General features: G+C 40.4%; 1 protein-coding gene across 2 annotated transcripts; it reads left to right on the plus strand.

Moving 5' to 3' along the window:
* The first annotated feature begins 1,754 nt into the window (after positions 1-1,754).
* lyn (LYN proto-oncogene, Src family tyrosine kinase) lies at positions 1,755-25,086 on the plus strand. Of its 2 annotated transcripts, none has more exons than XM_079820041.1 (13): positions 1,755-1,932; positions 14,319-14,452; positions 14,611-14,662; positions 14,752-14,848; positions 14,928-15,026; positions 15,138-15,241; positions 15,336-15,485; positions 15,959-16,111; positions 17,392-17,574; positions 18,668-18,744; positions 20,944-21,097; positions 21,294-21,425; positions 23,496-25,086. In XM_079820041.1, exons 2-13 carry the CDS (start codon positions 14,324-14,326, stop codon positions 23,696-23,698), a joined length of 1,533 nt encoding a protein of 510 aa, XP_079676167.1. In that variant the 5' UTR covers positions 1,755-1,932; positions 14,319-14,323; the 3' UTR covers positions 23,699-25,086. The 2 variants fall into 2 exon arrangements, with proteins under 2 accessions (XP_079676167.1, XP_079676168.1); XM_079820042.1 differs by having other exon boundaries at positions 1,764-1,932; positions 14,319-14,395; positions 23,496-25,082.
* The last annotated feature ends 243 nt before the right edge of the window (positions 25,087-25,329 follow it).

Consider the following 25,329-nt stretch of genomic DNA (forward strand, 5'->3'; position numbering starts at 1 on the left):
AATATTGTTAGGTACTTATTGTGCTGATGTTGTATTGCAAAACACGCTTGCTGCTATTGAGGTGGGATATGGGTGAGGTTATTGACAGGTTTGTTGTTATGGTTAGGTTTAAGGTTGGATAAAGTTGTAAGGGAAGGGTCAACTGTAGCCTACTTATTGATGCAATTACAGAATTATATATAGGTATTTTTTATTTATTTAAGTAGAATGTAAAAACATGTAGCCTACATTGTGCAATGTATCAAATGAGTAATACATAGTAGGCCTAGTTAAAGACAGTTAATATAAAGTGGGGCCTATCAATAATTATTAATCGTTCATATACATGCATTTCAAATACTTAATTAGGTTTTACAAACTGTCACTATAAAGAATATATAATGAACTGTAGGGGAGAGTGGGGTAAGAGGAACCAGTGTAAAAGTTGACCCACCACCTTTATCTTGGCAACTGTTCACTTTTGTTGTCATGTGACCATATATTTTGGAACCACCCTTCATTTCTACCAGACTGAACCGGAGAAGCACATGGGAGGAGGCACCCATTTAGTTGTTTTAAACTGTTTTTGGCGTGTCAAAGTACAATTTTAGCATTACAGATGTAATTGCTGTTGCATCGATCAAAGCAACTTTGTCCAGGTCTGAACGATTTAGGTCTAAACTCTTTATGATCCATATTGGTTATTTAGCAATGTGTAAAACCATGCAAATCATTTAGCTAAATATTAGCCTGAATTGGTAAGCTAGCTAGTTTTATCCAAAATGGCAGCTATGAGGGCAAAGTGAGCCAAACGATGTGGGGTAAATTGAGCCAGTGTTTTAACTTACCCTACCATAAGGTACTGTAGTTAAATTAAATCTCTGAAGTATAATCTGGTATAATTATAATTAGTTTATCATTTTATAAAAGTTTATTTGATAGGAACAATATACAAGTACACCAAATCCTTCTCTGATAAGAACCAGAAGATGCTTAATCTTATACATCTTTACACCTGTAGTACCAAATGGCCTAACATGTTCGACATTGCAGAAAAACGACCATGCCAAGAACCTTTTGACTTGTGTGTATTAGTTTCAATGACATTTATTCATTCTTTTTTTTATATATAAATATATATATACGTTTTTATTTGATTTTCTTTGTATTTAATTTTACTTAAACTCTGTTTAGTATGTTTTTGGGAAGGTTGCAACTTTGGTGTTCAACATATCGTTTCAGAAATGAAACCAAACTTCATTTGGTTGGTTTAATGTTGTTTAAATTAGCTTTAAGAAAATAAATATGACTTTTGTTAAAGGAAATTTGATTATTGAAGATGTTTTTAAAAAGAGGTAAATTATCTTTACAATTTCACATTGGTTTGATTGAGATTCAATCAGATGGTCCATTTACACCCAGATGGTGCAACTTACCCCTAACCTGGGGTAAATTGAGCCACATGAACACTTTATTATACAAGAAGCCATATTTTTAGAACCCTTTGTCATAGATGCATTCTGGTCATTTAAAAATATCATAGCATAATCCTGAAATTACTTTAGATACTTTCATTGTACGCCTTATTTTCACTTATCTTGATGACCACATAAGTAAAAAAAAAAAATAATAATAATGGCTTTTTTTACCCCTATGTTCCTACCATATTCGCGGGTGTTGTTTCCACTAAGGAGTCTGCATTTGTTAACCGTAATGTCACTGCGGTTTTATGCAAACAAATAAAACAGAACTCTGATCAACACGGTGAATACTGTACACCAGGAAGTTGAAAGCAGTAAAAACAGCAGGCGTCCAGTCTCGGGTTCCTCATTCGGTGTGTGTGTGTGTGTGTGTCGCTTCAATGAGAGTCAGAGAGCGCACACTCGACGGGCATTTCTCTCACAAACTATTCCCGTTAAATTCGAGTTAACCTGTTTTTATGACATTTGACAGGTAGGTGGACTGCTCTTACTTATCTGCTCTACTCTAGTAAATACTTTCTCACAGTCTGATACTGATGTTACAGTGAAATTTAACGGATTAATCCCGTATACAGTGTTTACCTATGAAATATCAATTTAATCGGTCTTTCTTTTTTTCTTTCTTTTGAATGAAATAACAAATTAGCGATGTGTAAATGTGTTTGATGGAAACTCGGCTACAAAAACAGAAAAAGCCGGTTAGCCTAATTAATAATTCCTGGAGTAATAAACTGTCTGTAAAATCTAGATACTTATTAACTGAAGAATTGTAAATGATCACTTTCATCTCTTAAAGTGCGTTTAAGATTATTTTGGCCAGTCGTCACGCACAACATTAGCATACAAATCTCAATATTTCCCATAGAAAAGAGGAATCACAAATGATTTCAGTCTGAAGTGTCTCTCGTGTGTGTCTATTATAAGATTTACTAAGATTTTTTACTAAAAAAATCTTAGTAAATCTTCCAGTGAAGTTTTAGACAAGATCTCAACAATGTCTCAAAATGTGCTCAGGATTTCTGAGATATCAGTCTGCAATCAAAAAAATGATTTTAAAATTACCTCAAACATTGTACCATTAAATACATCTAAGATCAAGTTCCCTTACGAGAGTACTCTCGTATTGCGTTTTGCTAAAACGCTATGGGGGAATTCCTTTCCTCGAGATATTGAAGCAAATTTTTATCCAAAAATACCATGTACACGCAGTGCAGCTGCACAGCTCTCAGCAGGAAGCAGCTGCGTGCTGATTGGCTGTGCTGCTGCAACTGCAGCAACCTATGGCGAGACCGTGGGGCGGGACGGACCAATCAGGTCCTTCCAAATTCCCGCCACAAGGGGCAACAGAATTTGCATAGCCAAGGGTATATAAGACCCACTCTCGCAAGGTTAGTCAGATTAATTCTTCTTCAGCGACTTGCAATCGTTGAGCTCCGGATCGAAGCCCGCCGTCGACACGCACCCAGCGGAACACGCAGCCTGAGGATGTCGGATTCTCCGCCTTCAGCCTGCCTTCCAGCTGCGCCATCCGGCGTTAAAATATCCTTTATACTATGTATGTGTGTTATGATATGTGCGTTGCTGCCAACGCCACTTCTAAGAGCTTCTAGCTCTCCACCTCTCTTCTCTCGTGCCGCCGCGTGTTTACGCCGCGAACAGAGAACATTGGTCCTCCGCCGCTTCAAATAAAGCCGAGGACAGACGGAGCGCTCCTCTTCTCTCGTTCCGTCGCGCTAAGGCGCCGCGGACAGAGAATGTGATACCCCACGGAGCTCTCCCTTTCTCTCGTTCCGTCGCGCTGAGAAGCGCCGCGGACGGAGAAGGTTTTCCCAGCTGCACTGATGACGCCGCGGGCATACAGAGTTTCACTCCTTCCTCTCTCATCCCCACCGCTCTAAATGGCCGTGGACAGAGAACATTATATCCCCGCTGCGGACATACAGAGCTCTCCCTTTCTCTCATTCCGTCGCGCTGAAACGCGCCGCGGACCGAGAAGGTTATATCCTCGCTGCGCTGATGACGCCGCAGATATATGGAGCTCTCCACGCGCCTCCCTCTCTCTCCTCCGCCGCTCTAAATGGCCGTGGACAGAGAATGTTATTCCCGCCGTACTAATGGCGCCGCGGGCATACGGGGCTTTTCACTCGCTTCTTCTCTTACTCCGCCGCCCTGAAATGGCCGCTGACAGAGAATGTGATACTGCCGCCACGCGGATGGAAGATGTGCACTTCTACACACGAGTGAACTCAACATAAGCTCTCCTCACTCTTCCTTCTCTCTCGCCCCGCCGCCCTGATATGCCGCGGGCAGAGAATGCTAGAGGAGAGACATGCGAACTCAGGCTGCTGGATATATCGAGAACGCGCTTACGTCACAGCCGTTCTCGCTGCAGCGCGCGCTTGCTGCCAAAGGTAAACAGCCTTATATGGCAGCGCGCGCTCTCTGCACAGCGCGCGTTCGCAGACGAGAGCGCGTCATAACACGCGCTCTCCGTCTGAGCATAACGAGGTCATAAAATGGCTGCCAAGCTTGCGCCTTTTTCCCCTCAAATATCACTTCTCCCAGTTCCCCTATTCAGGCGGCTGGAGTGGTTCAACACTGTAGGCAATGTGTCCACTACATAGTGTGCACTCCTGCATAAGCACTGTTAATTCAGTGCCACAAATCACTCAATAAACCTGATATTCTCCCAGTTCCCTTAGTTCAGGTGACTGGAGATGTAACATTGCAATAACTAGCCTGTGGCCAAACATGCTCAGTTGCACATTGACGCTGTTATGCGTTTACCTCTGTGAATTCGCTCGCTGGCGTACGCCGCGAATACTCTAATGTAGTGGCGCCCATTATACAGTGCGCGCCACCACACATTATTTACAATGAATCAGAGCTTTCTAGTGGCTAGGTAGACCCGCGCCTGCAGAGCACGCGCTATCCATTAGCCCTGCCGCTAACGTGCACGTGGACTAATCCGCAAGAATGCGTCCACTTTACAGTAACACTATCTAAACACAGTGTTACGAGTTCGTCTGTAGGCAGGTGCCAACATCAAAGTTGTACCCCTACACTCAAGCACTTCCCTATGTTCCCCAGCTCCCTGCACTCAGGCGGCTGGAAACATTATTCCTACAATCGACGAGCCCGCAACAAACGCGCTCGCCTGTACACATGCACCATTTCCCCGGCGACACAAAGCGTTCGCCACTATTCTGCGTTCTCCGGCCCCCTGCACTCAGGCGGCTGGGAACACTATTTCCCTATTTACTATTTATGAGCCCGTGAGCAACGTGCTCTTCTGTACACAAACACAATCCCCTTGGTAAGCGCCACTTCCAAGGCGACCCAATAAGGCGTGCGTCACCATTCAGTGCACGCCGCCTCTCACAGTGCTACTAGCACAATGCATCCGGGCTAACAGGTCCCTGTTACTCAGTGACCCGCCCCACAAATTAATTCAACCCTTGGCTTCGATAACAAGGTTACTCGCTACAGTTCGCTCGCAGACCACCGTGCTTTCGCACTGTGGTAGAGACAGCGGTGAGAAGTGACATGAGTCACGTGCTTCGAACCGAAATATCAAACTGTTAAATTAAGGGAGCGGTAGAAACCGTGCACCCCTCACAGAGCGAGTCAGGCTTTTACAGTCGCTACTTCCTTGTGCCAAAAGAAGGGTGGTGGTCTCAGGCCATTCTAGATTTCAGACATCTGAACAAAGCCCTTATGAAGCGCCCGTTCAGAATGTTGAGAATGAAACAAATCCTCGCGCACATCCGCCGGGTGATTGGGTTTTCACTGTGGATCTAAAGGATGCCTTTTTCCACATACAAATAGCCCCTCATTACAGGCCATTCTTGAGATTCGCCTTCAAGGGGAAAAGTTTACCAATACAAGGTGCTACCTTTTTGGTCTATCTCTGACTCCCCGCACGAAGTGCATGGAAGCGGCGCTAACCCCGCTGAGGCTTCGGGGAATGAGAATTCTCAATTATCTCGACGACTGGCTCAGAATAGCTCCGTCAGAGATAGTTATTAAACCACAGATCTTGGCTTCTCAACCATTTAGAATGCTTGGGACTCAGAATCAACGTGGCAAGAGTTTATTGTCTCCCACACAGAAAGTTTCGTTTCTGGGAACAGTATTGGACTCACTGCAGATGAGCATGCGACTGACGTCACAGCGCGCGCTCTCTGTTCAGATCCGAGCGGTTTCCCTCAGGTCCGGTGCACGCATTCCTCTCAAACACTTTCAGAGGATGCTGGGTCTCATGGCCTCGGCGGCGCTAGTTCTCAGACTGGGTCTGTTGCACATGTGCCCCCTACAGCACTGGCTGAATCGCCACGTTCCAGCTCACGCATGGCTCTCGGGCCGATTGCAAATCAAGGTAGACCACAGCTGTGTGTTGGCTCTGGCTCCTTGGAAAAATCCCGTCTGGTACCAGACGGGCGTGAGTTTGGGCACTGTTACGAAGTGGAAAGTTATCTCGACAGATGCATCCAACCTAGGTTGGGGAGCCCTTCACGAGGGCAGGCCAGTCTCCGGTCTCTGGTCAGACTCGGAGAAGAGCCTTCATATAAACTGTCTAGAGATGAAAGCGGTCACGCTATCGCTAAGAGCTTTCCTTCCGTACATAAAGCACCACCATGCCCTGGTCCGAACGGATAGCAGGTCGGTGGTAGCCTATATAAATTGCCAAGGCGGTCTGAAAATAATCGATCTGCACACAATGGCGTAAGAAGTCCTAATATGGGCAGAGCACAATACGCTGAGAGCGACTCATGTGCCAGGCATTCTGAATTTGGGTCCGGACATGCTGTCCAGGTGCAATTCAGACAATTGGGGCAGTTCTTGGAGAGGCAAAAGTGGATCTTTTCGCCTCACAAGGCTATGCTCAATGCCGAATATAATTCTCCAAGCACAAGGATGCGTTGGCCCACGAATGGCCCAACCTTCCTCTTTATGCTTTTCCCCCAATCTCAATGTTACCTTAGGTCATAGAGAGGATTGGGGAGAGCAGATGCGCTGTGCTTTAATAGCCCCGCTTTGGAGAAATCAACCTTGGTTCTCACTACTGAATCAGATGTCGGATGCAGATTCGTGGCCGGTCCCGCTGAGGAGAGACCTCCTCATGCAGGCGGGACGGCAGATCTGGCATCCCCGTCCCGATCGATGGGCGCTTCATGTCTGGCCCATCAGCGGGTACATGAGAACCTCTCTGAAAAATTATTGAATACCATTACTGAAGCTAGAGCCCCCGCGACCAGGCGGCTCTATTCAGACAAATGGTCAGTCTTTTCGGACTGGTGTAAAGCGCGAAGTCTGACCCCACAGGATTGTGAGGTGTCAGAAGTGCTTACATTTTACAAGAGCTTCTGGACGCGGGTCGTTCCCCCTCCACGCTCAAAATTATGTGGCTGCTATAGCAGCGTATCACATTCAAGTGAACGGACTAACATTGTTCGCTTCCTTAAAGGGGCTAGAAGGCTTCACCCACCTCGCCCCCTCTTCAGTCCTTATATGGGACTTGTCCAGTGTCTTGGATGTCATGAAGAGCTCTGCACTTGAGCCTCTGCATTCGGTGAGCTTTAAGCTCCTGTCACTAAAGACCGCTTTTCTGCTGGCGATCGTCAGTTAAGCGAGTGGGTGATCTGCACGCGCTCTCTGTGAGCGCCTTCGTGTCTGGAATTGGGCCAAACGACTTCAAGTCGTCCTCAAACCAAGACATGGATATGTACCTAAGTGCTTTTGACTCCGTTCAGAGCACAGGTCATTTCACTCTCAGCACTTTCATCACCGATAGATGAAGAAGATGCTAATTTGCTCTGTCCTGTCAGAGCGCTGAGGATATACATGGAGCGTTCCGCTGCTTAGGCAACTGAACAGCTCTTTGTATGCTTTGGCGGCTGCACCTTAGGGTGCGCGGTTACAAAGCAGACCTTGTCACGATGGATAGTAGATGCTATCTCGTTGGCTTATGAGTCTAAAGATCTCAGCTGCCCTTTAGGCATTAAAGCCCATTCTACTAGAGGCATGGCCTCTTCGTGGGCTTGGTCTATTGGCATTTCTCTAAATGATATGTGTGGCGGCAGGCTGGGCCTCCCCGTCCACTTATCAGATTATATTAGATGTCCCGGCCTTATAGGCTGGGCTTCTTGCTGTGTACAGTTTTAACCCCTTAAGGCTCAAAGTCCGGTCTGGGTTAAGTATTGTATAAGTCATAGCACATTCCTTATACGGCTCGAATTATCTGGCCATTCATTATTCCTGGCCCGACTATGTCCGGTCTATATATTATATTACACGTATATCGTGTTCATTCTCATTAAGGGCTTGACTCAGGTCTGGCTCATTTTGGGACTTCTTGATATCATATTACGGGCCCACCTAGGTTGGCCTGGGTTTGGTGTCGTCGGCGTTAGAGCCGTTAAGCAAGCACGGCGTTTTGCATTGGTCCCCCATAGCGTTTTAGCAAAACGCAATACGAGAGTACTCTCGTAAGGGAACGTTTCGGTTACTAACGTAACCTCGGTTCCCTAAGATGAGGGAACGAGTATTGCGTTTTGCTTGCCGTGCTTGCTCACTTGCTCAGGAGTCGCTTCAGTCGATTAACCTGACTAACCTTGCGAGAGTGGGTCTTATATACCCTTGGCTATGCAAATTCTGTTGCCCCTTGTGGCGGGAATTTGGAAGGACCTGATTGGTCCGTCCCGCCCCACGGTCTCGCCATAGGTTGCTGCAGTTGCAGCAGCACAGCCAATCAGCACGCAGCTGCTTCCTGCTGAGAGCTGTGCAGCTGCACTGCGTGTACATGGTATTTTTGGATAAAAATTTGCTTCAATATCTCGAGGAAAGGAATTCCCCCATAGCGTTTTAGCAAAACGCAATACTCGTTCCCTCATCTTAGGGAACCGAGGTTACGTTAGTAACCGAAACGTTATCGCTCATTCGAATCAATTTCCTCTAAGGAATGTGAGGGAAAACATCAGGGAAATGTTGTCACCATCAGATTTAACCCTTAAAATTACATTAGTAACTCAAATACATATAGACTATTGTCATGTTTTCTTCCAAATATTGCATTTTACAGGTTGCCTTGCATGAAAATTACATGTAAATGACATGCAGCCTTCTCAGGACATGCTTCCCATGTTATTTTTAGATAAAGATTGTGAGTTTCTACACCATGAAACTTGATCTGAGTTGTTGCAGAGACGCCCTTTTCTATGTTTTTTCTTTTTTTCTTTCTTTCTTTCTTTCTCAGAAATTAGGCCGTACTGTCCTTCCTCCAGCCTCTCAAATGTCTGTATCTGCAGGCTGCAAAAACTAGAGTTAAATAGCCTGTATTATGTTGCATCATTCAACAAGTCAATCTCAAGATACATAGGCTAGCGTTCTGGCAGGCTATAGGCTAGAGTGAAACTCAGAAGTAGTTGAGAGTTCTTTTGTGTGTCTCTGTCTTTCCTGTTACTGAATGCGCTAGAGACGCTGGTCAGAGGAGGAAGTGTGCAGCCCCAGTGGCCTGCTTGCTTGCGCATTAATCTAGCATTATATCCTTGTTACTAGTTTCCTGCTGACATCTAAAAATACTGCCACATCAGTAGAGTCCAGGACAGGCACATATGCAGTTTCGTCCTAGTGTTGTTTAGCCATTTAGTCTAACATTTCACCTCAAGGACAATGGAGGGCAATTTTTCCCGTTTCTTCCTTATTACCATTCACGCAAACAGACACACTCATACAAAATGTGCTGAAGGAAAAACTTCTTGATTTGTAAAAGGAACTGATACTTCTGACATCACTTCGATTGTAAATATGTAAATAACACTGCTTTGAGAGAGATATCTGTTTTGGCTATGTTACATTGCTCCGACTTATTGGCAGGGATTTTTTTGGCTACTTTGGGCACTGAATTGGTCAGAAGGCAACAGTGTTAAACACTTCCTGACATACCACAGTTTGGAAATAATGGCCAAACAATCTAGTCAGAATTTCCCAGAGGGAGGGCAATGCTGGGTCAAAATATGGGATCTGAAGAAATAATGCTTTTTTCTTTTTAGCATGTTTTAAACAAGTTTTGAGATTCTTTTTGAAAATCGCACGGCCATCTATCTACTTTCCTAAGTGTTCATTGCATGTTTTTAGTCGTTTTTTAAATTGTAACCTATTAAATAGGAAATTAAGTAATTCAGTGTTTGCTGCTTATTGACTTGAAGTGCATTGCCTAAGAGATTTACGATACATGCATTTCCTTCTTATAGTCCTGTCGCCGCTTCTTTGGTAAAGCTGACACCCAAAGTTTATGACCTCCACAGCAACCCTGATTTTGATAGAGAATGATTACCCCTCCCTTATATTCTTAGAATTGCGAATAAGGAAACAACGTCTATTCTGCGGGAAATACCTTGGTTTCTTCCCAATGGAACTCTAACCTAAATAGCTCAGAACCCTCTTCGGTTGATGATTTATATTAAACAGGTTATTGCTTGGAGCCGTAATGTGAGCTATAATGTGTTCACATGACCTTTTGTTGGGTTTTGCAAGCGGCAAGTGTTCTTTATAACATGTTGAGAGGGTATATCTTAGAAGGCATATTAATGGTATTAATTACTGTATATGAGACCTCTTAATATATTATGGCAGCCTCATGTACTGACTTGATTTTTCTCATGACCTATTTGAATGAGCACACATCACTGTTTTAAATGCAAATAAAACAGTTCTACATGACTTAATTGTATTCGTCATGGGATTTGGCTTTTGAAACAAAATTGTGAAGTAAGTTATATTCTACTTCCCACATGTATTCAGACCTTTTAGTGAAGGAACCTAAATAACAACCATTGTTCTCTGGCTATATGTATCTGTAATTAAACAAAGATAAAAAATGATAGATCCTGCGATCATAGGAAAACATCTTTGTATCAATATAATGCTATAAATAACAACAACAATCATATTTACATTTTAAAATATATTATAAATATTAAATAATATAATATTTAAAATGTATTTAATACATTTTAAAATTTGTAATCAATATTATGTTTTCATTTTATAGTATAATGATTTCCTTTTGTGTCAAAAAGCATTAATAAAATATTTATCAATCATCAAGTAACCCTACGCAGTATCTGTTTATACCCTACGCAGTATAAAGAAATCGTCTGTATCATATCTGGCACTGAAAAATCAATATCAATATCTGTGTTGAGGGTAAGAACCATGGTCTGGAATCTCCTCTCCATCATGAGGACATATTCAAAGTTGATTCAAGTTGAATTATCTTTACTGAAACAATGACATCTATAGTAATACAAGTACTAAAATCTTAAATAGATCTTCCCCGAGTTTCACAGGCAAGGCTTAAGCCGAGGGCTGGGAAAAAAAATATTGATTTCTCGATTTTAATCGATTCTCATCTTTACGAAACGATATTGATTCTTAAATCCCAAGAATCGAATAGTCATCCTGTTTTCAGTTGATGAATGAACGGGACATTGTAGCGCGCTTCCCATCCAATAAATGGCAATAATCTTTGTGCTTTGTTACTTTTGAAACAAAGTATCAGATTTCAAATTACGTCCATTGTATTACGAAAATTAAAAAACATAATAAATATGGCGCTGTGGCGTGAGTGTCCATAAACTTGCTAGTCAGCAAGAAAAAATAACTCTAGAGAGGAGCGCTTTGCTAAATATATGCACCATATTACATAGGCTATTCATTATAATTTTTTATGTTCTTCAATATTTAATGCATGTATGTGTGAATAAATCTGGCAAGTTCTAACGACAGCCACCATTTAAATGTTTATATTTCAAAAAAACAAATTGGAGTAGAAATATGATGTAATAGTAAAGTTAATATAACTTTATTATTATTTAAAAAAACATCATTGAGTATAATTTAAGTGTCTGTATACAAATCAGTACATTTTTACCTTTAATATTATAGTAAGCTAATGTAGCCTACACTCTAAAAAAAAAAAAATGTTGCTATATGACACTAAGGGCCCTATTTTAACGATCTGAAATGCAAGTGTCAAAGCGCGAAGCGCAAGTAACTTTGTGGGCGGGTCTCGGCGCTGTTGCTATTTTCCCGGCGGGATAAATGGCTCTTGCGCCCGGCGCAAATCTAAAATGGGTTGGTCTGAAGTAGCTTCATTATTCATAGGTGTGGTTTGGGCGTAACGTGAATAAACCAATCAGAGCGTCATCCAACATTCCCTGTAAAAGCAGGTGCGCAAGTTCCATTATGGATTGCTATTATTATGGCGTATTTACCAGGCGCACGCCAGGAGCGGTTCACAGCCGAGGAGACTGATGTGCTTGTAAGAGCAGTGAAAGACAGAGAAGTTGTGTTGTATGGGGATGGGAGAAACCCACCCAAAATAGCGTCGGTTAAACAGGCGTGGGAGGAAATAGCCACAATTGTTTCATCAGCTGGCATCCCCAGGACGTCGCACCAGTGCCGCAAGCGCTACAATGACATCAGAAGACGGGGAAAGTCCAAGCTTGCCAGCATCAATCGGGCACGCCGTGTAACGGGAGGTGGATCTGCCTCTACTCAGGACCTGACGCCAGCAGAGGACATCGCTGCGTCCACCCTCACCGATTTTTTTTCCTGGTTCTTGACGGACAAACCAATTTGTTAGATGTCCTTATATACATATATGTCTTGCCAGAAGTTGCCACTATTGGGCAAACAGGTCTCCTTAATTACTAGACTACAATTAGTCTGAATAATTTGTAAGCTAGATTTATGCCTATTTTTTCACATCTTCGTGGCACACCACAATGATTTCCGTCATCTCATGTGTTAATATTTTTTAGTGTAACAATTTATGATTTGCAAAAATAACTGTTGCATCTGTGTAGATTACATGAGCAAAGTGTATGCGCGTTGTGCACGCTATACATTATGGTCAAGCATGCGCCCTTAAAATAGCATAATGAACAACGCGCAACGCGCCACTGACTTTAGACTAGGTTTTTTCTGGTCAGTGGCGCAATTGTTTAATGGAACAGCAAAATAGCACCAGGGATTGTTTGCGCCGGAACACGCCTCCTTTTTTGCGCTGAACCGCCCAGGTAGCGCAAGTTCATTCACTAGTTTAGCGACGTGCTTCTGTGGAGGGAAAAGCGCGCTTTGCGCGGGTGCAAAATAGGAATGACACATGCGTCGGTGTACAAAGTCAATTGCGCTGGGTGCAAGATAGGGCCCTAAAAGTGGTTCTTGGTCGTAATCATTGGTGAACCACTTTTGGTGCAATAAAGCACCATATCTTAACATGTTCTGTATATTGTAGCGGTACAATATAGCACCTCAGCCAAAGAACCGCTGAAGAACCACTGAACCACCAAGATCGGTGCTATACAGTGCTAAAAGTGGTTCCCCTATGATTACGAGCCAATAACCACTTTTAGTGCCATATAGCACCATTCTTTAAGAGTGTAGTAGGCTACAACTGACTCCCATAGTTTACACCATTAGTTCAGTGATTTGTTTTCCTTGAGAAAATTTGCCATGTATTGTTCCTGATATATTCTCCTGGGACCCAGGAATAGACTTTTGTCCACTGTAGTGGACATTATATTTTAGTGAATTTCTCTGACATCATACATGTCACATGTCTGGGTGTCCTTTAAAGAGCACATTCGGGGCTTTGCAAAGATACCAAATGTTTGGAGGTTTCACCAGGACAACAACTTCTTCTTGGTCTTTAAAAACGGTTGACATTAATGTTTAGCACTCTTATGGAAATATGATAATATTTTTTAATTATAATTTAAATCGGATTAATTTTCAAATTGTTTGTTATAAATCAACATCCCAGGAAAATGTTATGGGGTTTCTAATCAAAATATGACTTTCTGTTACAAAACAGGGCATTGATTTCATACATGTCCACTGTAGAGGACACCAGGACTTAAATCATGTTTATCAGGCATTTTGGAGAAATTACATATCAATATTCATGTGAAATATTAGATATTATTATGAAAATGTTGCCAATTATTACTCCCATTATTACACTTCTTTTTATGTTGCACCAAGAACACATTAATATGCAAAATAGAGACAGATGCATTGCATTGAATGGGAAAATCCAAGTATGGCCATTTTACCAACATATTGCATAAAGTAAAATGGTGGTATATCAATGCATTTCATTATATCTTTCATAACATAGTTCAGAATCATCTTTAAACAAAGTTTGTTTAAAAAAAAACTAAAAATTGATTGGTGAATTAAAAACAAATCCCATTGTTTTTGCCTATACATGCAATTTCATGTCATTGTCCTGGTGTCAACTACAGAGGACATATCATAACATATGAATAAAATATAATTTTTCAAAAATGTTTCTTTTGCTCTAAACAATGTAATGACATGAAAAAATACAAAATTCAAAAAACTTTTTTTCTGGGTCCCAGGAGGATATATCCAAAATAATCAACATTGAATCGAATCGAATTGCAAGCTTGTGAATCGAAATCGAATCAATTGTGAAATGTATGTCAATACCCAGCCCTACTTAAGCCTATGTAGTCCGAGACTAAAATGCATGTTTGAGCTGTTTTAACTGAAAGCAACTTTCACTGAAATATCTTTAAATATGTCCTTGCCATTGTTTTGTTTCAAGATGCACATCAGTAATGTTTTTCTTTTCTAAGACACATTAATAAAAGCCACATAAATGTGTGCCTAAACCTGGCTTAATCTAAGCCCTGTCTGTGAAACCGGGCCATAATGTAATGTATTATTTTGATGTAAACGTGTCAAAAGAGTTTCATAAGCGTCATTTGTTTTGATCCAAAATCTGTTCATATTTTTTGAAATGGTGGTTATTATTCTTTGCAGGAAACATGGGTTGTAAAAAATCCAAGTTGGATGTTGACCAAAATGGAGGTGTGATTGAACGGAACAAACACCAGCCAGTACGTACTGACCAAACTGTATATGTGAGAGATCCAACCTCCCATAAGCCTCATATAGTAAGTAGTGAGTTAGATGGAGGGAAAACATGCAGTCTTGTCCAGTTAAAATGAACGTTGCTGTTTTGACCTTCAGAGATTTTGAAGAGAAGGGGTTTCTGATACTTTGAAAACATTTTCAGGATTGTCTGATGAATGGGATATGTTTTATTTCACAGAATAATCAGATGTCCGGCCTCCTGCCTGGTCAGGTGTTTGAAAAAATGGAAAGTAGGTCTGATCTTGGTTTCGCATTCTGCATCCTTCTATAGCTTTGAACTGCTTTTGTAAAATTGCTGCTTGTTATTTTTTTAACACAGAGGCAGACAAAATTGTCGTCACTTTGTATCCATATGAAGCCATTCACGCCGATGATCTGGGCTTTAAAAAGGGAGAAAAGTTAAAGATTCTCGAAGAGTGAGTGAATGTCATCATCATTCTGTCACTGCTATTATTACTCTTTGCCTGTTATCGTGAAATGTGATATTTTTTCCAGGCACGGAGAGTGGTGGAAGGCAAAGTCTTTGACCACACGAAAGGAAGGATTCATTCCCTCAAACTATGTTGCAGAAGCAGACACAATTGAGACAGAAGAGTGAGTGCTGCTCAATACAATGGATTACAAACACAACAACAACACAGTTTTTCATGTTTCAGCACTTGATCTTTTTCATCTTGGTGTGTTATCTTTTGACACACAATTTAGATGGTTCTTCAAAGAAATCACAAGGAAGGATGCAGAGAGACAATTGTTGGCACCCGCTAATAAACCAGGATCTTATCTAATACGGGAGAGTGAAACCTCAAAAGGTGAGCACTGTTTATTGCCTGCTCTAGTTTTTTTTTTTTTTTTTTGTGGTAATATAAAATTGTGGTGTAACATATTCTACGTTGTTTTGAACAGGAAGCTATTCACTGTCAATCAGAGATGTGGATTCTCAAGGGCAGGATGTTGTTAAACATTATAAGATCAGATCTCTGGATAATGGCGGCTACTACATTTCTCCGAAAATCACATTCAGTGACATCAGCAGCATGATAAAACATTACCACAGTAAGTTATATGTATACATGGTTTTGGGGTCATTGAGATTTTTTTATTCACATAAATGCTATTCATCAAAGAATCCTAACAAAAATCTATTGAGGCCCAACATTTTTTTTAAATAAAAAGGAGCACAAATCAGCATATTAGAATGATTTCTGATGGATCATGTGACGCTGAAGAGTTTGTAGCTGTTTTCTATTTTATTTAACCTAATGTATTCCTGTGAGGAATACATTAGGTTAAATAAAATAGAAAACAGCTATTTTAAATTGTAAATATTGCTGTTTTTACTGTATTTTGATCAAATGAATGCAGCCTTGGTGAGCATGAAAGACTATTTATAATCTTTTAAAAACAATTTTTAAAATCTCACAATCCCCAAACTTTTGAACGTTTTATCACGATTATTTTCACTCCTTATTATCTTCGGTTTGGGTTGGTTTGCTGAAATAAAAAGAATGTACCTAATTTTGTCACAGAACAAGCAGACGGATTATGTCGAAAACTAGAGAGATCATGTGAGAAGCCCAAAGCACAGAAACCTTGGGACAAAGACGCCTGGGAAATCTCTAAAGAATCCATAAAAATGGTGAAGAAGCTCGGAGCCGGCCAGTTCGGAGAGGTGTGGATGGGTGAGTTAAGGAAATGAATCCCTTTATCTTGACAATGGTTTACAAAAATATCTGGAATCGTTTAATCATGGAGTGTTTGCTTCATCAGAAGCCCATTACACGTTAGGCTTCCTAAACTACAGCAAAAAAAGTGTTGCTCTCTTTATGGTCTTGTTATTCAAATTCTCTCCGTTTCTAAGCTCCCCCAAGTGTGTGATCAAAAAAACCCACAGTTTAATGTGGGCTTAGAAGTGGCATCCTTCTGTGTTTGTATCGATTGATCAACCTAAAGGATGGCCTTTGTACATGTGTAGGCTTATTGTTATTATCGAATTCTTTGAGCCATAAAAGCTTTTGACAACACGCATTCAAATCTCGAGTCTTCCTGCTGTGGCTTCTGGCGGGCATGAATGGCTCCCTTATAGCTCAGACTGATAGTACACAGAGACCAGGCACAGACGAGACTCTTATCAGTCAGATCTGAGGAGGAAACGGCTATGCAGTTGACGCAGGATTTGCATTTGGATTTCGTTATTATTCATGTGCCTCTTTCCCATTTAGCCGACATGATGAATTGCAGGAAGCGGTCTTAACAAATATACAAATGGCTCGACTGCCCGTGGCCAAGATGTTTCCTTAGGCGCCCTGTGACCTTGTTGGCACAGTGTTACCAGCCCTTAAACACACTATAAGTCTGTATGATAACATAAACACTCAACGGAAAGACTTCCTACTGTTTGGTGGTCCCCTACTTTGTTATGTCTCAGCTAAATTTCAACTGCTCAAATGCCATTAAATGTCCAGTGGATATTAGTATGCAAACCACTTCAAAGATGAGGAAGTTGTCTGTGTTGAGTGAACGGCAAATGGCATTTAAGTGGAACGAGGGATGAGCACACACGAATAACAATACAAGTTCACAGTTGCGCAACGTATCTGAAGCCTTTTCGCTTCTCTGTGGTCAGTAACCGTCCTTCACGCAGTGGCGCTGTGTCATCACTTCTGAGAAATGTAGTTTATGGACAACTGTGAGTTACATAAGGTCCTTGATGAGAAAATGCGGGGATTTGGAGTCAGTTCCTATAAACGGTTTGACTAGACTGACTAACAGTTCCTGCATCGCCGCTAATTCATTCTATGCCCCGTGGTTGCATTTCTCGCTAGGTTTCGTGCTAGAGTCAGCCTTTAGTTTGCGGTTTTGTGGCTGGACTGCAACTGTGTGAGGCATTCGGATAGGAAGGTCCATATTAACCACAGAGAAATATGGTGTGTGTTTATTTGGGGTTTCATTTTGTTTGCAGCCTACTACAACAACAGCACCAAAGTGGCGGTGAAAACGCTGAAGCCGGGCACAATGTCAGCGGAGGCCTTCTTAGAGGAGGCCAACCTGATGAAAACCTTACAGCACGACAGACTCGTGCGCCTCTATGCTGTCGTCACCAAAATCGAGCCCATCTACATCATCACTGAGTACATGGCGAACGGTACAGAAATACATACTCTTCTGGGGTCGTATTCACAAAACATTTTAAGGGTAAAAGTAGCTCCTAACATGCCGATTTAGGAGAAACTCTTAAACATAATGGCCGTCAGTCCTAATTTTAGGACCCCCACATTTTTGCTCTTAGAGTATTTCACAAAGCATTTCAGCACTAAAACTAGCTCCTAAATCCGTGAAATGCTAGGAGTAGTCAAGAGGACTACTATGTCACTAAGACCAAATCGCTAAACAATCCTAATGGATGTTGCCGCAATCCGCCCAAAGACACTACAACATTGAGGCAATAATGATAATAAATGTATCTTTAATAATAATGTCAGATTACCTGTGGCTGTTGTTTTTACGAGTTCACACTTACAAATGATCAAATATAAGCATATTAGGGGCACTGTCCAAGGGGATCGAGGACAGTCGAGTTATTTACTTTTTAAAATCTTTATTTGAATATGGCAACATGACACCTCTTAAACAAAATATTTCTATAATTAAATCCCCTATCAGCCAATCACTGTGGTCATAGTTAGTAAGCGTGTTGACATCATTCATAGCCTTAGCTTCAAGGGATAGTTCACCCAAAAATGAAAATTCTGTCATCATTTACTTGAGTTTCTTTGTTCTGCTGAACACAAAAGAAGATATTTTGAAGAATGTTTGTAACCAAGCAGAGAGAGCAACCATTGACTACCATAGTAGGGGGAAAAAAATACTATGGTAGTCAATGGTTGCTCTCTCTGCTTGGTTACAAACATTCTTCAAAATATCTTCTTTTGTGTTCAGCAGAACAAAGAAACTCATACAGGTTTGGAACAACTTGAGGGTGAGTAAATGATGACAGAATTTTCATTTTTGGGTGAACTATCCCTTTAAGACTTCTCTCTATTCCTTAGTAAAAGTTGCTCTCAGCAGCTTTGTGGATAGGTTTTAAGAGAAAACTTTTACTGCCATTTAAATGTTTTGTGAATACGGCCCCAGATCATTAAAATCCGAGAATATGCATTGATATGAGAGTTATAGTTTAAGAAAAATGTAGTTGCACTGTTAATGTTAACAATGTTTTTTTTTTCCTTCTTCTTCAGGAAGTTTATTGGATTTCTTGAAAAGTCAAGCTGGTTGTAAAGTTCAGTTACCGAAGCTAATCGATTTTTCTGCACAGGTAAAAATATTTGTTCTAGCCAAACCAGCCTGCTCTTCTCTTAGCCCTCCATTTCGGTATTTCTGGAGTAACTTCACAGGTTTTTGTGTCACTTTTTCCATTGGTTGAAGAAAAAGAGGAACTGATTCTCTTCTCTGTCAGTATTTAAAAACAAAGAGTAATGATTCATTTTCTCAAGAATAAAACATCTATTAGATCTATGAATTCAAGTTTACGTTTAAATTTCTATTACTACGTGGTAACCAGAATAATACGAAGGTAACTTGTATCAATGAATTGGACGAATGAAAATATATGACTGGTTAAAGCATCATAGAATTCATAAAGTAATTACAGCCAAAACGACTGATTCCAAGGACGACCCACATAATCAAAGAAGAACATTTGTTTTCATTATAAGTCTTAAGGACTTCAGGATTAAGTAGAACCGTACTTCTGATAAGACGGCACCAAATGGCAAAATTGCACATCCTGTTTCAGAGAGTGAAAGAGGATGCTGATGGAGAAGTGAGAAAATCTTTTTCCGTGTGTTAAAGCAACTTTTGGTTTAACTGAGAAATCAAACCACCCAAATTCTAGTGGAAAAACCCACCACTTGTTAATTTACTGTGATACTCTACTAACCTAAATGATTCATTATGTACACAAATACATATTGTTCAAAAGTTTGGGGTTGTACAATTTTAAACGTTTTTCAAAGAAGTCTCTTATGCTCACCAAGGCTGCATTTATTTTGATCATCATTTTGTGAAATATTATTACAATAACAAATAATAACTGTGATCTATGTTAATATATATGGAATTGTAATTTATTCCTGTGATGGCATCAGTGTCGAGTGATCCTTTGGAAATCATTCTATGCTGATTTGATGCTCAAGTCAAGTCAACTTTATTTATATAGTGCTTTTTACAATGCAGATTGTTTTAAAGCAGCTTCACAGTGATAAACAGGAAAATAACGCAACAGAATTTGATTCGGCTGTACAGACGCTCTGGGGAAAACGGTGATGTCATCCAGCACATTTCAATTATCATACAGTGACAATGTGGACAGATCAGTAATTTAGTTTATGTATTTCATTTAGTTTAGTAATTAAATGTATTTGATATTTAGTTGGAAATGTAGTGTCCCCAACTGAGCAAGCCAAGCCAAAGGCGACAGTGGCAAGGAACCAAAACTCCCATCAGGTGGCATAATGGAGAAAAATAAACCTTGGGAGAAACCAGGCTCAGTCTCCTCTGGCCAATTAACAAACAGTGTATGATTATTATTCTGGCAACTTTACAGGACCGAGGTCATATTAGATCGAAATATTCGAAAGATCGATGTCATCACGCCGGAGACGGGTTTACTGAGGATGCCGTGTCGATGAGGCAATTTCAGGGGAAGTCTAATTGAGTCTCAAGAAACATTTCTGATTATTATCAATACAAACAGTTGTAATATGGAAACAATAATCTTTTTTTTGGGGGGGGGGGGGATTCTTTGATGAATAAAAAGTTCAGCATTTATTTGAAATAAAAATCTTTTTTAACATTATCAATGTCTTAGCCTGGATGCCAGCCGAACTTAGCCCCGTCCACAATATTTGAGGTCGGGAAGTTCGGTCTGGACTTGATCCGTTGTGGAGCAACTATGCTCGAACCAGAGCTGTTCGGACCAATCAAATTGTCAGGGCGGGCTTTATACGATGATGGACCTAACAGTAACGTAATCATCCACGTCACCAAAGAGGGCTTGGGTTAAATTCGTTCTAATCCTAAACGGAGAACTTGTTCGTATATGCATTCACATTCACTATTTATCTCAAAAATGATGATCGATTCATGTTGGTAAATACTCTGTGTATCCTTAAATTACTTTTTACAACACCGGCAAATATCTTTTACACTCATCTTATTCTACTTCTTCCAGCGTGCGTGCAGTTGAGTTCTGTTGACAACTATGCGTTGCTCTGATTGGTTGTAGGTCTATCCAATGTAGTGCAGAGGCATTTTCGCCACATAACCACAGCCCTATGGAGCAGTATCAGACTCGTATTCTGACTAGAATCTGAGTATGATGACGTGAGGCTATCAATGTCTGTTACTTTCGATCAAATGAATGCATCCTTGCTGAATAAAAGTATTAATTTCTTTAAAAACTGACCATAAACAGTTTTTGTCAGTAATGCTGGGCTTGTGTGTGTCTCTGCAGATAGCTGAAGGTATGGCCTACATTGAGAAGAAGAATTATATCCACCGTGATCTGAGAGCAGCTAATGTGCTGGTTTCAGAGAGCCTCTTGTGCAAAATAGCTGATTTTGGCCTGGCCAGAGTAATTGAGGATGACCAATACACAGCCAGAGAAGGTGAGTGGGACACCTCTCAGTGGTTTAACAGCATACTGGACGGACAGGTCATTTTTTTCTACAGCATTACTATGTCAGACGCCACTCCGGGCTGTGCATGTTAAGGCTGTTTTGCATATTGTGAAGGTTTTCCTGCATCAGTGGTGGAGTCAGAGGAGTTGAATTTGAGGATGTGTTCTGTGTCTCTTTAATTCAGGAGCGAAATTTCCTATCAAATGGACGGCACCTGAGGCCATCAACTTCGGATCTTTCACCATCAAATCGGATATGTGGTCCTTTGGCGTTCTCCTGTATGAAATTATAACATACGGGAAAATTCCTTATCCAGGTAATTCTATTGTGGTAATGGCACCTTGATTACATTTGAGTGTAAACAAAGCATTCTGGCTATCAGCATTGCTCCAGGAGAGAGCTGCAGAGAAGTCATAATGACCCAACTAAATCTTTTATCAGGACTTTGTCGCCATCTACTGGTCATAGTGTGTTAGATACTTTTAAGTATTTCAGTTTTGGTCTGTTTGATACATCTGAAAGGTGAATTTATCGTTTCTGTGCTGCTTATGTTACCACATGTAATTTGCAAAAATAATGACTGGTTTCCTAAACACTCATTGGTTTAACAAACTTACACCATTGGTTTAGCTATGTTGGACTGGTGGTCACATATTAATCTTAATAATCACCTCGCTATATAAAGGCAAGACACTACAGGCAAACTCATTGTTGTTCATACACAGGTCAATTTTGAGATTTTTTGCCATTTTGCTTCCATTACATGTGAACATCTGAAATACACATTTAAGTGTTTCATTTTATTAAACTTGATCTATTTGTATCTGTAGACTTTAATTACAAATTTACAATACATATCTTTAAAGGCACTTTTCTCATGCACTAAGCGAGAAATGTCCATTTTAGTAGCACTACCATATGCCGAACTTTCCAGTTTTATTCTATATATAACTACCGATCAGGCATAACATTATGACAGGTGAAGTGAATAACACTTCATCACGGCACCTGTTAGTGGATGGGATATATTAGGCAGCAAGTGAACATTTTTTCCTCAATGTTGATGTGTTAGAAGCAGGAAAAATGGGCAAGCGTAAGGATTTGAGCAAGTTTGACAAGGACCAAATTGTGATGGCTATTGTAAAATGGCTTTTACATCACGTGGATGGCCGGGTGCGTGTGCGTCACTTACATGGGGAACACATGACACCAGGATGCACTATGGGAAGAAGGCAAGCCGGCGGAGGCGGTGTGATGCTTTGGGCAATGTTCTCCTGGGAAACCTTGGGTCCTGCCATCCATGTGGATGTTACTTTGACACGTACCACCTGCCTAAGCATTGTTGCAGACCACGTACACCCTTTCATGGAAACAGTATTCCCTGGTGGCTGTGGCTCTTTCAGCAGATAATGAGCCCTGCTACAAAGCAAAAATGGTTCAGGAATGGTTTGAGGAGCACAACAACGAGTTTGAGGTGTTGACTTGGCCTCCAAATTCCCCAGATTTTATTTATTTATTTATTTATTTACAGGGACAGTGCATATTAATTAACATTTCTGTCAATATGCCAGAGTTAGCCAAAAGGCTATTTTTCACCTGCAGTCCCTACAATCTCAATCCAATCGAGCATCTTTGGGATGTGCTGAACAAACAAGTCCGATCCATGGAGGCCCCACCTCGTAACTTACAGGACTTAAAGGATCTGCTGCTAACATCTTGGTGCCAGATACCATAGCACACCTTCAGTGGTCTAGTGTAGTCCATGCCTCGACGGGTCAGGACTGTTTTTGCAGCAAAATGGGGACCAACACAATATTAGGAATAATGTTGATCGGTGTATTTATCCTATATTCTGACAGTTTTATATGGGTTTGTTCATATCCCTGTTGAAAAAAAAACCAGCATATGCTGGTTAGGTATGTTTTGAAGCATGGCAGCTGGTTTGAGCTGGTCCTGAGCTGGAGCTAGTTTCTTGGGACCAGCTTAAACCAGCTCATGACCAGCTAAGGACCATTATGACTAACAGTTTGATAAGAAGTATTTCCTACTAAAGCAAGGTGGTATTTGACTATGGTAGGCGTACGGCAGACTGGTGGATAGGGTTGCCAGGTCTGCACAACAAAACCCACCCAAAGAATCTTGTTCCGGGGGGATTCAACCCGCGGACTAGGCAACACTGCTGGTGGGAGTGGCATTGGATGGCAACATGCTCAGTGCATTATGGGTGTTGAAGTTTTCTTACCTTTTCTTTAACTTTCTACTGTATAGGCAGCCAAGTTCAAGACCTTTCTGAAAAGTTCACACAATGAGACTCCTGTTTCAGTTTCTCTCTCTTCTTCATCTGTCCACTTACCCTTTCACTTCCCTCTTTTTTTCTTTGCTTCAGGCATGAGTAACAGTGAAGTCATGAGCTCTGTCCAGAGAGGATACCGGATGCCCCGGCCTGAAAACTGCCCCACTGAACTTTACGAGATCATGACCACGTGCTGGAAGAATAAACCAGATGACCGGCCCACGTTTGACTATATTCAGAGTGTACTAGATGACTTCTACACAGCCACTGAGGGCCAGTACCAACAGCAGCCATGATGCACAATCATCCATCATATTTTTGTAATGTTTCAAGATGATCAAAAGATCTGCGATTTATCTATGAATCAATGTACTAATATGTAACTAATAATTGGATCAATCTGCTTATTTGCATGTAAGCAAGGTTAAGATTTTCTATCTCTACTTCAAATTGAAGTTTTAACAGCCTATTTGCTACTTTTGCTCTTCACATTCACATTTCAATGACTGCATTTCGATTTATAAATAATTTTATATTTCACAGTACACCATCAAAGTTTTATTATTTTTACGTACCATAACATCTCTTCTATTAAAAACTATGGGTTTGAAAACTGGAACCTAGGTCACTGTGGGTTCTGCAAAAACAAATTAAGCAAAAATAAAAGATTTGATAAAGTATATATTTTTAGGGCCCTCCGAGACAGTTATCCGTAAAGCTGATTTGGAAGGATATGTAAGGAGCTATACCAATAAATGTAATTAAATTCAAGTGATATACACATAACAGTAGTGTAATAAAGTGATATAAATTATCATAAAATGAATGTTGACACATCTCAGATGTTTTTGCACTGTAAAGGTCACTGATCATGATATGGCATTCTCTCTCTTTTTTGTACAACTGTTTTTAATAAAAAAATATTGATAATGTTACAATAATGAACAGTGGCAGGGGGAAATATTTTATCAGAAATTTGTGATTAAAAATGCCCTGCTTTTGATTAGCTAAGAATGACATGCTCTGTACATTTCAAATATTCTGTACATTTGTACATTATCTAGAAACCTAATAAAGTGAATATTTTGTGATTAGTAACACAGTTGTATAGGCTGTACAGAATTATGGGTCCTAAAATACAATGCTGCCAAAACTAAGAGATATTACCTTGGAAAAGTGTATTACTGTTTTTTTGTTTTGTTTGTATGTTTGTTTTTTACCCTTAGCTTTTTTATTGAACCAAATGAGTCTTATAACAGGTTTCAACATACAGTCAAGAAAAAAATGCTTCAAGTGATAGATATTACACAGCTGCAAACATTCTGAGGGATAAAGAAAGCGGGAACAAAAAAAACAAGCAAATATTTCTTCCTTTTAACTAGGAACACATTGAAGATTCCCAGAACTTGGTGAAGCATAGTGGGGACATTTTAACAGAATTTCATACTTTTTGTTATAAATGTAAAATTAAAGGGATAGTTCACCAAAAATAAAACTTCTGTTACATTCATACAGGTTTGGAACAACTTGGGGTGAGTAAATGATGATAGAATTTTCATTTTTGGGTGAATTATCCCTTTAAGGGTGTTTTCAACGACTCCGATGCATTACATTTGAATTTATGAATTTTTTGTTTATGGATGTAATATTTACCATGCAAAATATAGATGTTTACAACATATTCAGATATTTTGCTTCTCTGTGTTTAAGAACATATTTTATAGATAATTTGTAATTAACATCTCTTTGGGCGTCTCTTAGAAAAGAACTAACATCAGACCAACATTTTAAAGATAAACCACAGTTGTAAAACAAATGAGCCAAGTTTTCCTGTGTACAGTACAACAAGTGCATTTGCTGTCATTGTCCATTAATTTTATAAGGATGCTTTAATGGGTAGATTTTGTGAAGTATTTTAAAGGCTAAC

The sequence above is a fragment of the Gobio gobio genome (assembly GCF_949357685.1).
Source record: "Gobio gobio genome assembly, chromosome: 6".
Classification (NCBI taxonomy): domain Eukaryota; kingdom Metazoa; phylum Chordata; class Actinopteri; order Cypriniformes; family Gobionidae; genus Gobio; species Gobio gobio.

Bases quoted from the DNA above. Each gene is read 5' to 3' on its own strand.
- lyn (XM_079820041.1), top strand. From the start codon at position 14,324: ATGGGTTGTAAAAAATCCAAGTTGGATGTTGACCAAAATGGAGGTGTG. The intron at 15,027-15,137 runs GTGAGTGCTGCT...CACACAATTTAG, and splicing joins GACACAATTGAGACAGAAGA to ATGGTTCTTCAAAGAAATCA. The intron at 18,745-20,943 runs GTAAAAATATTT...GTGTCTCTGCAG, and splicing joins TAATCGATTTTTCTGCACAG to ATAGCTGAAGGTATGGCCTA.